General features: G+C 39.4%; 2 protein-coding genes across 9 annotated transcripts in view; one reads left to right on the forward strand and one right to left on the reverse strand.

The window, feature by feature from the left end:
* Positions 1-1,031: 1,031 nt before the first annotated feature.
* On the reverse strand, positions 1,032-11,686 carry CWC15 (CWC15 spliceosome associated protein). 5 transcript variants are annotated; one of them, XM_036074979.2, is made up of 7 exons: positions 11,606-11,686; positions 10,164-10,302; positions 9,463-9,575; positions 8,492-8,580; positions 6,758-6,871; positions 2,894-3,012; positions 1,032-1,919 (listed from the first exon to the last, which is right to left on the reverse strand). In XM_036074979.2, exons 2-7 carry the CDS (start codon positions 10,292-10,294, stop codon positions 1,790-1,792), a joined length of 696 nt encoding a protein of 231 aa, XP_035930872.1. In that variant the 5' UTR covers positions 10,295-10,302; positions 11,606-11,686; the 3' UTR covers positions 1,032-1,789. The 5 variants fall into 5 exon arrangements, with proteins under 5 accessions (XP_035930872.1, XP_035930871.1, XP_035930873.1 ...); XM_036074978.2 differs by having other exon boundaries at positions 11,530-11,623; XM_036074980.1 differs by having other exon boundaries at positions 11,545-11,612.
* KDM4D (lysine demethylase 4D) overlaps positions 11,582-13,580 on the forward strand; it is a 34,690-nt gene continuing 32,691 nt past the window's right edge. For 3 of the 4 annotated variants that reach the window (XR_013442525.1, XM_036074972.2, XM_036074973.2), the window contains exon 1: positions 11,748-12,122. The gene's annotated coding sequence lies outside the window, so the exon portion shown is untranslated. Of the gene's footprint in view, positions 11,716-11,747; positions 12,123-13,580 lie in introns of those variants that run through there. The other variant, XM_078058718.1, reaches the window with a different exon arrangement.

The raw sequence follows: 13,580 nt of genomic DNA on the forward strand, positions 1-13,580 counted from the left end.
CTTGCCTATAAAATGGAAAATAATGTCCACCTTCTACAGGGAGTGGTGGGATAATGGCGCACCCGCATCAGGCCCCTGGATACGTGGGACGCCTTTCAGATGCTAAAAAGGAAGAGATCCTATGATTAAGTGCTGCCACCGCTTTTCCTCAAGACTTTACCCGGAATCCCAACAACTAGTTTTGGAAATCTAATGTCACATCTGGAATCACATTTTCATGTAGTTTGAAGGCACTTGTACATGTCCCATCATGTATTAACCTTGATCCAGTCATTTGGTCTAGGTTTCTAGACCCAGGACTTGGAAGCACCCAGGACTTCCTAACTATGGAACAGTGGTGCTATTTAGAAACTTGAAAATGAATGTAGAGGCACTTTATAAACTGTAAAGCTGGAGTTTATTTTAATTACTTAATTTAGTAGACCTCATGCCCAGCATGGAGCCCAACCCGTGGCTTCAACTCAGGACTCTGAGATCCAAGACCCGAGCTGAGATCAAGAGTTGGACGCTTAACCGACTGAGCCACCCAGGTGCCCCAAGGAGACATTTAAAAAACAAGGTTTTAAATATTACTAAAGGCTTTTAAAAAACACTAGGTGAAGTATTCAAAATTTTGTGTAAATGGATCAACTGGAAACAATACAGAGCATGCATGTGGAGTCAAGACCTGGGCCCCATGTCTAGCTTTACTCCTGACTCAGGCGCCACATAATGTGTCCCAGCTTCCACCAGGGAAGTGCTGGAGTAGTGAATGAGCTCTTAGAGAGAAGGGTTTAAAGAAATAGCCACTGATAAAAGCATGTTATTTTTGCTTGAAGTTTTATTTTTAACCTTATCAAGCTCAATATCTGTTACAACTGAGGGATCCTATGACTCTCTGTAAATGCTTCAATTTCTGGTCCCAATTTTTCTACCAAAGTGACACCCTCCAATCACAGTCCAGGCTTAGGAAAACTTCATTTCCCAGCTGCAGAGAGATACTCCCACTTCCCACATACATATCCTCCAAGATAACAAACAAACAAACAAAATCCTATTTCCAAAGGTTTTATTTCACGTATTATTTGATGTTAAACTTTCCTAGGCTCTGCATCTAACGTATGTCAGTGTGCAAACTCTATCTCATTCAAAAGAGACATGGCAGTTGAGTATCCAGAACACAGGTAAGTGTCACATGCTTCCTAGGCATGCTTAAGGAGCAGTTTTGGGCCAACAGAAAAAGAAAGGAGCGCTTGCAGAAGTGAAGGATACCCCATGCGTCCTCAGACACACACTCAGGGAGCAGAGAGGTTGATGACACTCTTCCATACCAACATGTGGGCCAAAATAGAATGCCTTTCATCCTCCATCACACTCTTAAAAACACACAGTGACGATCTCACACATTAACTGACCTTAAATTAATGTCAAAGAAATGAGAAGTTAATGTACAAAGAAATACAATTCACAAAAGAAAATATGCATGTTTTATAAGCTGCATACATTTCCAACAAAAAATTTGGGGACACAGATTTAGTTATTTCGATTTTTGAAAATATTTATTACAAGAAGATTCCCTTTCCCATATTAAAAGAAAACATATGTCTGGAAATATTCAGAGGGTGGAAACTAGTTAAACCAATTCCCAAGTCCTCATCAAATAAGGTATCAATAAAGGAGAGGTTATTTCAGAACTTAAAATTAGGGAAGTCTATACACAATTTAGATGGGGAAAGAGAAAAACAGAAAAAAACAAAGTGAGAATGATCGTTTACATTTTACAGTCTTTAATTAAGCACATAAAACTGTACTATTTAATATATTTCTCCATGAACTTTTTGTGAAATTCAGATCGCAGCGTATCATTTACAAATCTTTTGTCTTTCTTCTGATCATCTACACCTTTTGCACAGTTCTTGAAAACAACATCATCATCCCACCTAAAGGGAAAAAAGAAACCAGAACGCTCTTATATGTCTGTATCAGGAGACAAGAACAAGTGAACTGCAAAGCTTAGTCATTACCCAGAAAGATGCTCAATATGTAGAGCATCTGATGCAATTACACCCAAAACGATAAAGTAATTCTTATAGGTTGTAATCTTGCTTTATTACAGCAGGAAGGGCAATTCCTATTTAGAACATACAAACATTCTTATTACTTCTCCTGTATGAGGAACTTTGAGTTAAAAAGTAGGAATTCATAGGCTTAATTAAATATTTAATGTTTTCAGGTCTAAAACAAAGAGGCAGCACCCCGATTCGCATAGATGCTTCTAGATGATAATAACTGACCAGTTTACTGTAGTTTAGATTACATGCTTTTAAGGATTTTATACTCTCTCATCAGTTACCACTTAGCAATCATCCACTGTAGTATTTGCATTTTATGGCAACAAAGGAGAAGAAACTATTGGGGTATAACCATTAAGGTTCATAGACTGGTCCAGATCTACATTTCAGTCTGGGGGAAAGAATGTGCTGGGTGACCCCTCACAGGAGGGACAGAGCATAAGGAAGTATAGGTTTCTCCTCTATGATCTATCTGGCTGTGTATCTTTACTACGTTAGTCACAAGTACAACTCTATGTGGAGTCCTCGGTGTCCTTCTAGTGAGTCTCTGAATGTGAAGGGTGATCTTGGGGACTCTTCACACATACATCTAAAATGTTAAGCTTTGGAGAGCCAATGGCTCAATGCATTGCTCCATCCCTAGTGCTTAGAACAGTATCTGGTACACAGCTGGTTATCATAAATATCTACTAAAAGTAAGTACGTTTTCTTTCATTCTCCTTCTTCCGTTATTCCCATATCTGATGGAGAAGGGTATCAGTGAAAAGGGGGCTTTTACATAATATAGTTTGGTATAAAACGCACAATCTGCAATATATATCCAACTCGTTAGTGTAAAGTACCTTCTTTTAACTTTGAAGTTGGCCTGAGGCTGGGATGGGCCAGTGAGATTAAGGAGAGGGTTTCCACTCAAAATGTTTTCCATACGTATTCTTTCTTCTTCAGCTTTCTGTTCTTGTTCCTGTCAATGACAGAGGAGGACTCATTTACTTACATTAATTCTGGGGCCAATCTTCTTACATAACTCCTATTTTAAAAGACTGTGAGGATTTTATGAGGGAGAAGGAATGAGCATCAAGGTAGGTGTTTATTTTTTTTAAGATATAACATATACCAGAAAAGTCTCACTTATCAAAATAATTTGGCCTTTTTATTATAAATACTTCATGCTTGTCATCATACATTCATTAGTCTGACTCATAAATTCTATGAATGCATATTTAAATCTATTTTCTTTCTTGAAGTACATATAAAATTAATTGCTATTTTAAGAGTACATCAATAAATATATTCTAGTAATTTGAGAATACATTAAACATCAAAGAGACACATTTAGCAAAGCTATTACCTTGATTTTTAAAAATGGGCTATACAGAACTATGATTAAAAATAATTTTATTTTGAATTATTAACAATGTAAATTTGTACCTCCAGGATTAGTGACAAGTTATTATTAGCCAAGAAGTAGGTCCTAAGATAAACTATCATGTAACATATTATATTCAGCTAACATGTATTTCTAGTAATCTACCCCGGCTTTATTCATTTTGTTATGCTTTATTGTTACTAACTTTGCATTTTTATACTGCTCGCCTACAAGCTTGTCTTTCTTCACTTTTAATTAGCATTAACCTCTTTAAACTTAAATCACCCTCACGTTTCATTCTTAGAATTAGAAATATAAAATGCCTGGAATTCTTAGCCATTAACTGCTAGATCTACCTGTTCATGCTATCTTAAAACAAAAACAAAAAATAAACCCCACTTTATTGTATTTTAGGAAGGACAAAAACTGATGACTTACTGGATCAAGGAAAAAGAGACTTTCAATTTTAAATGAACCTAATAGGGGCGCCTGGGTGGCTCAGTCAGTTAAGCAGCCAACTCTTGATTTTGGCTCAGGTCACGATCTCAGGATTGAGATCAAGCCCCACATCAGGCTCCCCCCTCAGCACGGAGTTTGCTTGGGATTCTCCCCCTCTCCCTCTGTCATTCCCTTGACCCCACTCATACTCTCTCTCTTTCTCTCTCAAATAAATAAATAAATCTTTAAATAAATAAATAAAATGAACCTAATAGTTTTAAATCACTTAGAAAAATAACCTAACTTTCCACAGAGTTAATGATATTTCATTTTAATATCCAAAGGTGAACAAGAGATTTCATTTTTAAGAGGCCAAATAACTGGGAAGTGAGAAGATGCAATGCTCAGGGAAATAAACAGGGAAATTCCTTCAGATCACTGCTCAGACCTTAAGCAAACAAAATCAGGAACATCCATTATAGATTAAGAATAGATAGCATTCTAAAAACTACGTATTTTTAACAATTTATATTGATGTTGAAAGTGAAAAGACATTTCTCTGAGATGCTAGAAAAATAAAAGCTCAAATATACAATGTATCCAACTTCAACTTATAATAATAACGTATGTGATATAATAAAGTTCTGGCCATTTTATATTTGCAATATTATTTCCTTTAGAGTCCTGGCTGCCTGCCACGCACAGCACTGGAAAAAAAAGGTGCCAACTCTTTCCATATTCAAGTACCAGCCAATGGGGCGCCTGGGTGGCTCAGTTGGTTAAGTGACTGCCTTCAGCTCAGGTCATGATCCCAGGGTCCTGGGATCGAGCCCCGCATCGGGCTCCCTGCTCGGCGGGAAGCCTGCTTCTCCCTCTCCCACTCCCCCTGCTTGTGTTCCCTCTCTCGTTGTCTCTGTCAATTAAATAAATAAAATCTTTAATAAAAAAAAAAAAGTACCAGGCACATTATGGTTCACAAACATAGACTAATAATCAGACAGCCTGCAGATCAAATCCAAACCACCCCGTTTTTGTTAATAAAATTTTACTGGCACGGATAGTCACACTCGTTCATTTCTGTATTGTCTACAGCTGCTTCTGTGCTACAGCGAGCAGAGCTGACAAGCCGCACAAGAGACAGCATGGTCTGTAAACCTGAAATATCCCAAGACATTTACCATCTGGCCCTTTACAGAAAGCTTCCTAGCCCCTGACATAGGCTGACTGGTCGAAAATATTTTGGGACACCTCAAAAATTAGCCATTAGAAAACCAGATGGGCAACAAGAACAAAAGTAAAACTATCCTTCAACCCCTAGAAACACCAATACATTTTTGTACAAAGAGAGTAATCTTACAAAATTCCACGACCTTCTGTCTAAAATGCTTATCCTCCTAAGGGTCAACCAAATGCACTTGAACTGCTTGTCCCTTATGAATCCACAGCTATTAGACAAGCCAATAGAATCAGGAATAGAACAACTGCCCTCTAGTGGTGTGCAAGTGAAATTAGGACGGTTCTTACAATTGATTTTTAATTAGATAGGAACAATTAGAAGCTTTTATGGGAACTACGCTATCCTATGCCAAACTTCGATGGGAATTATATTTAAAATATTCTTCTTCCAATTTGAGTTCCAGCAATCTTCTACTTCCCAAGACTCCTTACATGAACCCATGTCAGTCTTTTTCCACTCTTTAAATAGAACAATTCTTGGTTCAAATGAAAACTTACACAGAAGCTCATAAAAAAAGCCGAGCTGTTCTGTTTGAAAGTGGACACAGACCTCTCCATCTGAATGTCTCATAATGTGTTAAATTCAACATGTTCCAAACAGAGCTCATCATCTCTTTTCTCTCCATCTAAACATGTGCATCCTTCTGCCATCTCCCCCCCCCTTAAGGAATGTCAGCAACATCTACCTGGGAATTGGGGGTCATCTTTGCTGCCACATCTAATCAGTCACTTTATCTGATCAGTTTTACCTCCTTGACAGCTCCATCAGCATCTATTTACTTCTCTCAATTCTAATTCCTATTATGCAGAATTATCTTAATTGCATCTGAGGATTATTGGAACAGCCTTCTCAAACAGTTTTCCCAATCCAACCTCCATACTTCTGCCAGAGTAATCTTTCTAAAATGCATATCCAAGTAGATGATATTAAATTTATTATTCATATTTTTCTGTATTACTGAAATATTTCATAATAAAAAAAAACCCAAAATAAAATGCATATCCAATCTTATCATACTCCTTCTGAAATCAACTAGCTCTTCATGGCCTTCAAGATAGAGTCCAAACTCCTTTAGCACTGGTTTATGAATCTCTACTGTTCTGACCTGCTCTTGCTCATCCAAAGTTTAAAGGTATGTACTATGGATCCTATGTAATCCCTGTAACTCTTTTTGAGATAGACATTCTTTTCTTCCATTGTATAAACAGAGAGACTGGTTAGGTAAATTACCCTAGGCTATATAAAATCTATTGACAGACTGCACAACAAATGCCTGGAAAGAAGGTTGGAAGCAGGAGACAAAGACATAAAGATGGTCTCATTATATCCTTCGGTTCTTCGTAGACCATGATTATATCATATTCATCTTTAATTCTTCTGACACTTAATGAACAATGACTAAATGTCTGTTGAACAAATGAACAAGTGAATGAAAAACAAATTGATAAGCACTATGAAGCAAACCTGAACTATTTGGAAAGAATTTCTAACATAACCAGGAAAATCAGGATGTCGCAAAAATAATCAGACTTGTAGATCTATAGGTGCTGTAATATCTAGATATGGCAAGGACAATTTCTAATATAAGATGTATTACTTAAATTAAAAAATATTCCTAGTTTAGAATAGGCGATAAGATGCAAATATTTAATATTTTGATTTTACCTTCCTGGCCTGCTCTTCAGCTCTTTCTTTTTTAATTTTTTCTAGTTCTGCAAGAAGAGCTGCAGTATCATCATCATCACTCTCCTCTTCAAAATCTTCATCTTCATCTTCCTCCTAAAAAAGAATGATGATAGCCCAGGAGAAAATGCGTGTTATTCATTATTTTTCCCATGAAAATTACACTTACCATATCTTTGGGGCAGGATTAATTTTCCCACTGGGAAAGATAAATGCACCTAAATACGATTAAAGTCAACCATCAACCAAAACGTAAAATGAAACCCCACAAACAAGCTTACAGAATTCTTACTAAAATGTCCCTGAGATGCTTGAGAGATTGTAACAGCAAAAAGTGTAACAAAGTATTCTTCAAATTTACATAGTCAAAAGGGGATTTCATATGAAAATATTTCTACAATCAGACAAGGAACACTTTACACTGATACACACAGTACATACATATACAGCGTATCACCCTAGAGTCAAATAATTTCACTAGCTCAAGACAACTTTTAATCAAGGAAGTAAGGATAATCAAAAGTACAAAAAAAGGGTGCTACATTCTCAGAAAAATTTCAAACAATTATTAAATACCATTTAAAATTGGGCTCCCTTTGGGGCGCCTGGGTGGCTTAGTCGGTTAAGCGGCTGCCTTTGGCTCAGGTCATGATCCCAGAGTCCTGGGATTGAGTCCCGCATCGGGCTCCTTGCTCAGCAGAGAGCCTGCTTCTCCCTCTGCCTGCCTGCCACTCCCCCTGCTTATGCTCTCTTTCTCTCTCACTCTCTGTCAAATAAATAAAATCTTTAAAAAAAAAATAAAATAAAATAAAATTGGACTCCCTTTAATTACTGAGTTAATTATTTAATTCAATCTGTCAACTCTGGAATTAATTGCTGATATATAAACTTAGTTAGATGCAACTGATGAAAGGCCAGTCATGTTTTCCCACTGAATGTACAAAATTGCAAGTTAATTATAGACCGTAGGGCCCCACTGATTTTTAATGTTAACTGAAGCACTAATCCTAAAAGAACTTCCACTTAAAACACTTCCCCCTTCCTAGCAGAAGGAACCATTAAGTTGAGTTGCACACCTAGAGGGGGCATGTTTGGTATCTAATGTGGAAAGGCCTCTGAATTCAGCTCTTGGGGGTGCTATTACTGATAGAGACCCTAGAATGAAGAATGCCCTCTGGAGGTACAGAACATGGGCAACCTCCAGGGTTTAGTATGGAGAATTTTTTTTTTAGAAGCTCATATTTTAATAGATCACTTTCTTATTTGGTTCTCCAGAGATCAAACTTGCTCTTAAAGTTTAATTACTCTTGTGATTAATAATACTTTTGCTTTGGGGCGCCTGAGTGGCTCAGTCGTTGGGCGTCTGCCTTCGGCTCAGGTCGTGGTCCCAGGGTCCTGGGATCGAGCCCTGCATCGGGCTCTCTGCTCAGCGGGAAGCCTGCTTCTCCCTCTCCCACTCCCCCCGCTTGTGTTCCCTCTCTCGCTGTGTCTCTCTCTCAAATAAATAAATAAAATCTTTAAACAAAATAATAATAATAATACTTTTTCTTTAAAAATCAACCATAAAGCTTAGCATTGAAGTCAGGACTACATTTGAATAACAGTAAGTAAAAATAAATATAGGCCACTTCTTAAAGCCAAAAAATAAAACAAGCATTTCAGAAAACATACTAAATGAATTACTCTGTGGAGACCAACAGAGGAAATAAAACCTACATCTGTTAGAGGATCATCAGCATCAAGGTTGGCAGCAGGAATCTGGTCTAACCGGGGCTTCTTTGACACTGATGAGGAAGTTGTATGTTCTGGGGAAAACAAACACAATTTAGCTTACTAAATAAACACTGTGTTTCTTGTAACATTTTAGGGACCTGTGGGGACAAAAAGCTTAGATTATAACCATCAAGAGCACAGACAGGAACCACAGTGCCTGGCATTTGCCCTTGGTCAACATTTGTTCAATGAATTAATGAAAGCATTGATTTTAATATGGGAACCATAGCCTCTCTGAGGAAATTTAGGGAAGAGTTTATATATACTGAAAATATAAAAAAAGATATTATAACTTATGCCCCTCGATGCCTTCCAAAAGCCAGTGACAAAAACTGGAGACCCTCATAGACAGAAAATGCATGGCCTCAAAAAGTCTGGTTGCTGTAAACAGTCAAAACTTTTAGGGGTGCCTGGGTAGCTCAGTTGGTTGACTGTCCACTGTTGATTTCGGCTCAGGTCATGATCTCGGGGTCCTGGGATCAAGGCCCACAAAGCAGCATCAGGCTCTGGGCTTGGTGTGGAGTCTGCTTGAGATTCTCCCTCTGCTCTCTGGCCCTCCCACCCTGCTCATGGGCACATGTGCGCTCGTGCTCTCACTAAAATAAATAAATAAATCTTAAAAAACAAAACCAAAAAAACACCTTTATGTAAACTGAAACAAGAGCTGCCAGATATGCCAAGATCATCCTGTTCCTTCTACTACAGCAGCACAGAGATGGAACTGGAATCAACCTTGTTATCACCTCTAATCTAATCACTTAAGAAAGTGTTACCAATATCTTAAAGCAAACAATAAATTGTTTACACCACTTTAAAGCAAACAAACAAAAATATTAATCAGTTCCAATTAGTACACGAAAAAACTGTTGTCAACATAATTTCATGAGACAAATGTCTAGGGGCAGTGTTGGTACCTCGTGTTGGACGATCTCTATTTTTTTCTCTTGCAGCAGCTCGCTCTCTCTCTTCCAGCTCTCTCCTGAAGTCACGGTTGCGAACCTCTTCAGGAGCATCCTGAGTAGTTTGTCTAAAGTAGAAACAAATAGGCAAAAATGTTACTAAGAAAATACATGGCTGTAGCAATGGAAGACAATTCACAAAAAGCAACTCTGTCCTTTAGTCCCTCAAGGTTCATGGAACTAAACAAGATCATTCCCCTAATCTGAAGGTTATTAATAGGCATTCTTGTAATGTTTCCAGTATTTCAGAGAGCCCAAACTGAGTCACACATTTTCCTATAAGGCTGCAGATTAATGAAAATGTCTTTACTTTTTGTTAGTTCGTCAACTCAGGGCTCTTTACTATGACACTTTTAATCTCATATTGATTAGTGCTGATGGTGCACGGGCCTTCTGAGGTCATTATTATTGTGCCATATACATATGGAAATTCTCAGTTAACAGGAATTTCTGCATAAGTAATATATGAAAGAGTTTTATAAAGAGCACAATTTTAATGTCAAACACTCTACTGCATTCTACTCCTATGAAACCAGAAACTTCAGTGATACATCACTGTTTGGGCGGCCCCAAACATGCTACAATCTCACGAGCATGCCATTTAACAGATTTCTTAGTCTTGTCTTCTGAACAAGAAAGTAAAAAGTCTTCATTACCTATATTTTATCTTTGTATGAGAAGGTAGGTCTCTACTTGAATATTGCTTTGAGAGTTGGCTCAAATCACCTTCTCCTTTTCCTCTCCCACCTCTCGCAGGTTCAAAAGTTGGCCTAGCTGCTGTTGTCATCTTTTATGCTTTAAAGAAAAACTGTATCAAGTTATTTCCAATATGACAAACCCTCATTTCATAAAGTATTAATAAATATTGATCCTTGTGAAATAATTTCCAAAACTCATTCTCCAAAATTACTTAAATAACCTCAAACAAAAGTTCTAAAGAAAACAAATAATGAAGCCCAAGGTACATAAGGAATATAGCTTCTTAGGCAGCTCTCATTTAGTGCAAAAAATTCTCTCATGAAGATCTGAGTTTGTGTTCCTGTTCTCCTTCTGTCTCTGTGGCCCTGGGCAAGTCATCCAGCTTAAGTTTCTGTGGAATGGGCAATGTCCCTCACAGGATTATTATGAGAATTGAAATGTCAAAGCCCTGTAAAATTTAGTACTGCCATGATTGAGTTTTAAAAATTCTTAATTTAACCCTACTCCACCAGACGCCCTAAGGTTTGCATTTTATCTAAATTTCATACAACAGAAAATAGGCTAGTAACTACAAAAACAAAAGTTGTTTTAAAATCACTGACAAATACTGAGTGTCCTGGAGAAAAGTGTGCTAAACTTTAATGACAGTTACATGTGCAAAATTCTCCAACAGCCTTCTGTTGGTCCAATTTTCTTTTATAGCAATCATTATAATATAAATCAGATCTTTTGTAGGTTACCATGCTCAAGACAGGAAACTCACCCCCAAAGGATTCTGATAAGCAAAACTCAGGGACCCATTCCTTATGTTACTTTTGGTTTGGGGCTGCCAAGAGTAGTGCCTAGCAGATGTGGCGACTGAAGTCCCGTTAAGTGTCCGAAAAGCAAGAGTGCGGGTAAGCTGGGGCAACTGGTATACTACTCCAGATTTTTCAAAAAGGGAAAAGGGGTCCATGCAGGGGGAGAAACTGGGTTTCCTGCCGCTGGGGGCGCCGCCGCCGCCGCCTCCCACACACTCCCGGATTTTTATCACTCCCGCCTCCCGGGGGCTCGCCTTCGGGCTGTTACCAGAAACTCGCTGACTCTTCACCCAAAGGCCCGACTCGCAGGGGGTTTGGGGGATGGAGGGGTGTGGACCCTGTTTAACGCCGCCTGCAAAGCTGCCTTCACGCTCCGCGCTTCGCGGCCGGCCGGGGACTCGCTGGGCTCTACCACCGCCCGCCGCTCCGGGGCCTCCACCGCCCGCGCCCGATTCTCTATCGTCGACTCCGATCCCCAGCCGCCCTTCCCCGCCCCACTCGGACAAGAGAGACAATCTGCTACCCTCCTGCCGCTCACGTCGGCCGAGGTCTAAGGCGACAGCCTCCGCAAATCATACAGACACCATTACGACTCTTACCTCCCAGAAACCTCTGCGCCCAGGGCCAGGGCCCAAGACCCGGAAGCAAACCCCTAGCTCTTTCGCCGCACTTCAGAGGCCGAGGCAGAGACCAATCCGCAGCAGGCAAGGTGGAAGTCGGCGTGACGACAACAAGGGGCGGGGCCGAAACGGCCCAGGGGGCGGGCATTTGAAATCAGTGCCTTAGAGTAGACCCTAAACATCATTTTATACCTTCAAGAACCAATTACTTAATGTCTCTTCCGTCTTTCCCTTCCCCGACCCCCTCCCAGACTCCTTCATTCCGGTGCTGCGTGGACGGAAAGCCCCGGTAGCCGACACCACGTCCCCGGCTAGCGAGAGAGAGCGTAGAGAAGGATTACACCAAACTGTTTAAATCCAACGGCGCCTGCTTCCTCTCTCCTGAGCTAGACCCAACAAGCCTAGAGAGCTGGGCTACGGAAAAACTAGTGTTTTCATTTAATTGGATATGAAGAAAGAACAAATATGTACGGGGGCAACCACGATCTTTATAAAGGTACCATTCCTGCAAAAATATTAGTCTTCAAAGCAAAGGTTGTATTCGTATTGTTTGTTAAAACTTCTATTTTTTAAAAAAGCCTAAGTTCTAGTGGGAGGGGAGATGTCACTATTTAGAGATTCATTTATCAACCCGATTATGAGCGTTTAGAACGGTGGGCCCAACTGCCAGAAGCACGAGATGCAGTTATAAGATGGCTACTCAAGCGTTAGGTGAACTTTTAATAAGACAACGAACAGGGGGGAAAAATCACCTACCGTCCTTCCTCCCTTTCCCAAAAGGCACTGGGAGCAGGGATCTTGTTTTTTTAGCCCATCTCGGAATCTCATCACGTGGTCTTTGGCCACAGTAGATGCTCAATAAATATTTATTAAACAAATGAAAATTCAGCTCCTCCAACTTGGTTTCAAATGTAAAGAGCTCATAAAGTTGAACATTAAAAAGCTTTATTTTCAGAACTCTTTCTTTGAAACTTATAAAATTTTTTTTTTTTTTTTTTTTTAGAAAAGTAGAAAGAACCCCTTCCCTTATAAAGTTCAAAAGGAAGATCTTAATTTTTCTTATGGAAGGTATTTCTCCCCTAGTTTTGTACATCTCAGTAAAGGACACTACCATGTATGAGTTATTAAACCAAAACCTCAAGGCTCCTAATTAAATTCCTTTTTCTTTACTCTTCACATTTAGTTTATTTGCAAGACTTGCCAATTTTACTTTCAAAATAATACCCTAAATTTCATTCCACTGCCACTACCCTAGTTCAAGCCACCAGGATTTTTCACCTGCGTTGTAATTGCTCCCTAATGGATCTTCCTGCTTCCACTTTGGCCCTACATACAGTTAATTTTGCATATAGCAATGAGAGTGATCTTTGAAAATTATGAATCGGGGAGTGTTACTCTCCTGCATAAAAACCCACTGCACTTAGAATAAAAGTCAAATTCCTTAATGTTACCTGAGACCCCATGGGGTCTGGTTCCTGCCTATCTCCCTGACTTTACTTTTAATCAGACACTCTCCTACATATTAAACTCCAGCCACAGCCAGCAGGGCATTTCTGTTTCACAAACAAGCATAAGATTCCTTTGCACCAGGTTATCTGTTTCCTGTGCCTCAAGATAACTGTGTTAACCTCCTTCAAGCCTGAGCTCCAATGTCACCGCATCAGTGAGGCTTTCCCTGACATCTTCATTTTCTCCCCCACACCCCGCCGTGCAAATACCATCGTGTCGCCCTGTTTTATTTTTTGTAGTACTGAACTCTACCAAATTTATTCTGTTTATTGTTTCTTGCCTTGTTTCTTGCCTGAGAGGCAGCACAGAAGTCATTCAGAGAAAGGGATCTATAGCCTGTCTTGGTGCTAAATTCCAGGTGTGCCTTTTCCTGGCTGTTGAACCTTGCCCTAAAGGGAAAGTTATTTTTCCTTTTTGTGCCCTCAAGTGTCCATTGCATAAAATG

Source organism: Halichoerus grypus, chromosome 11 (genome assembly GCF_964656455.1).
Source record: "Halichoerus grypus chromosome 11, mHalGry1.hap1.1, whole genome shotgun sequence".
NCBI lineage: Eukaryota > Metazoa > Chordata > Mammalia > Carnivora > Phocidae > Halichoerus > Halichoerus grypus.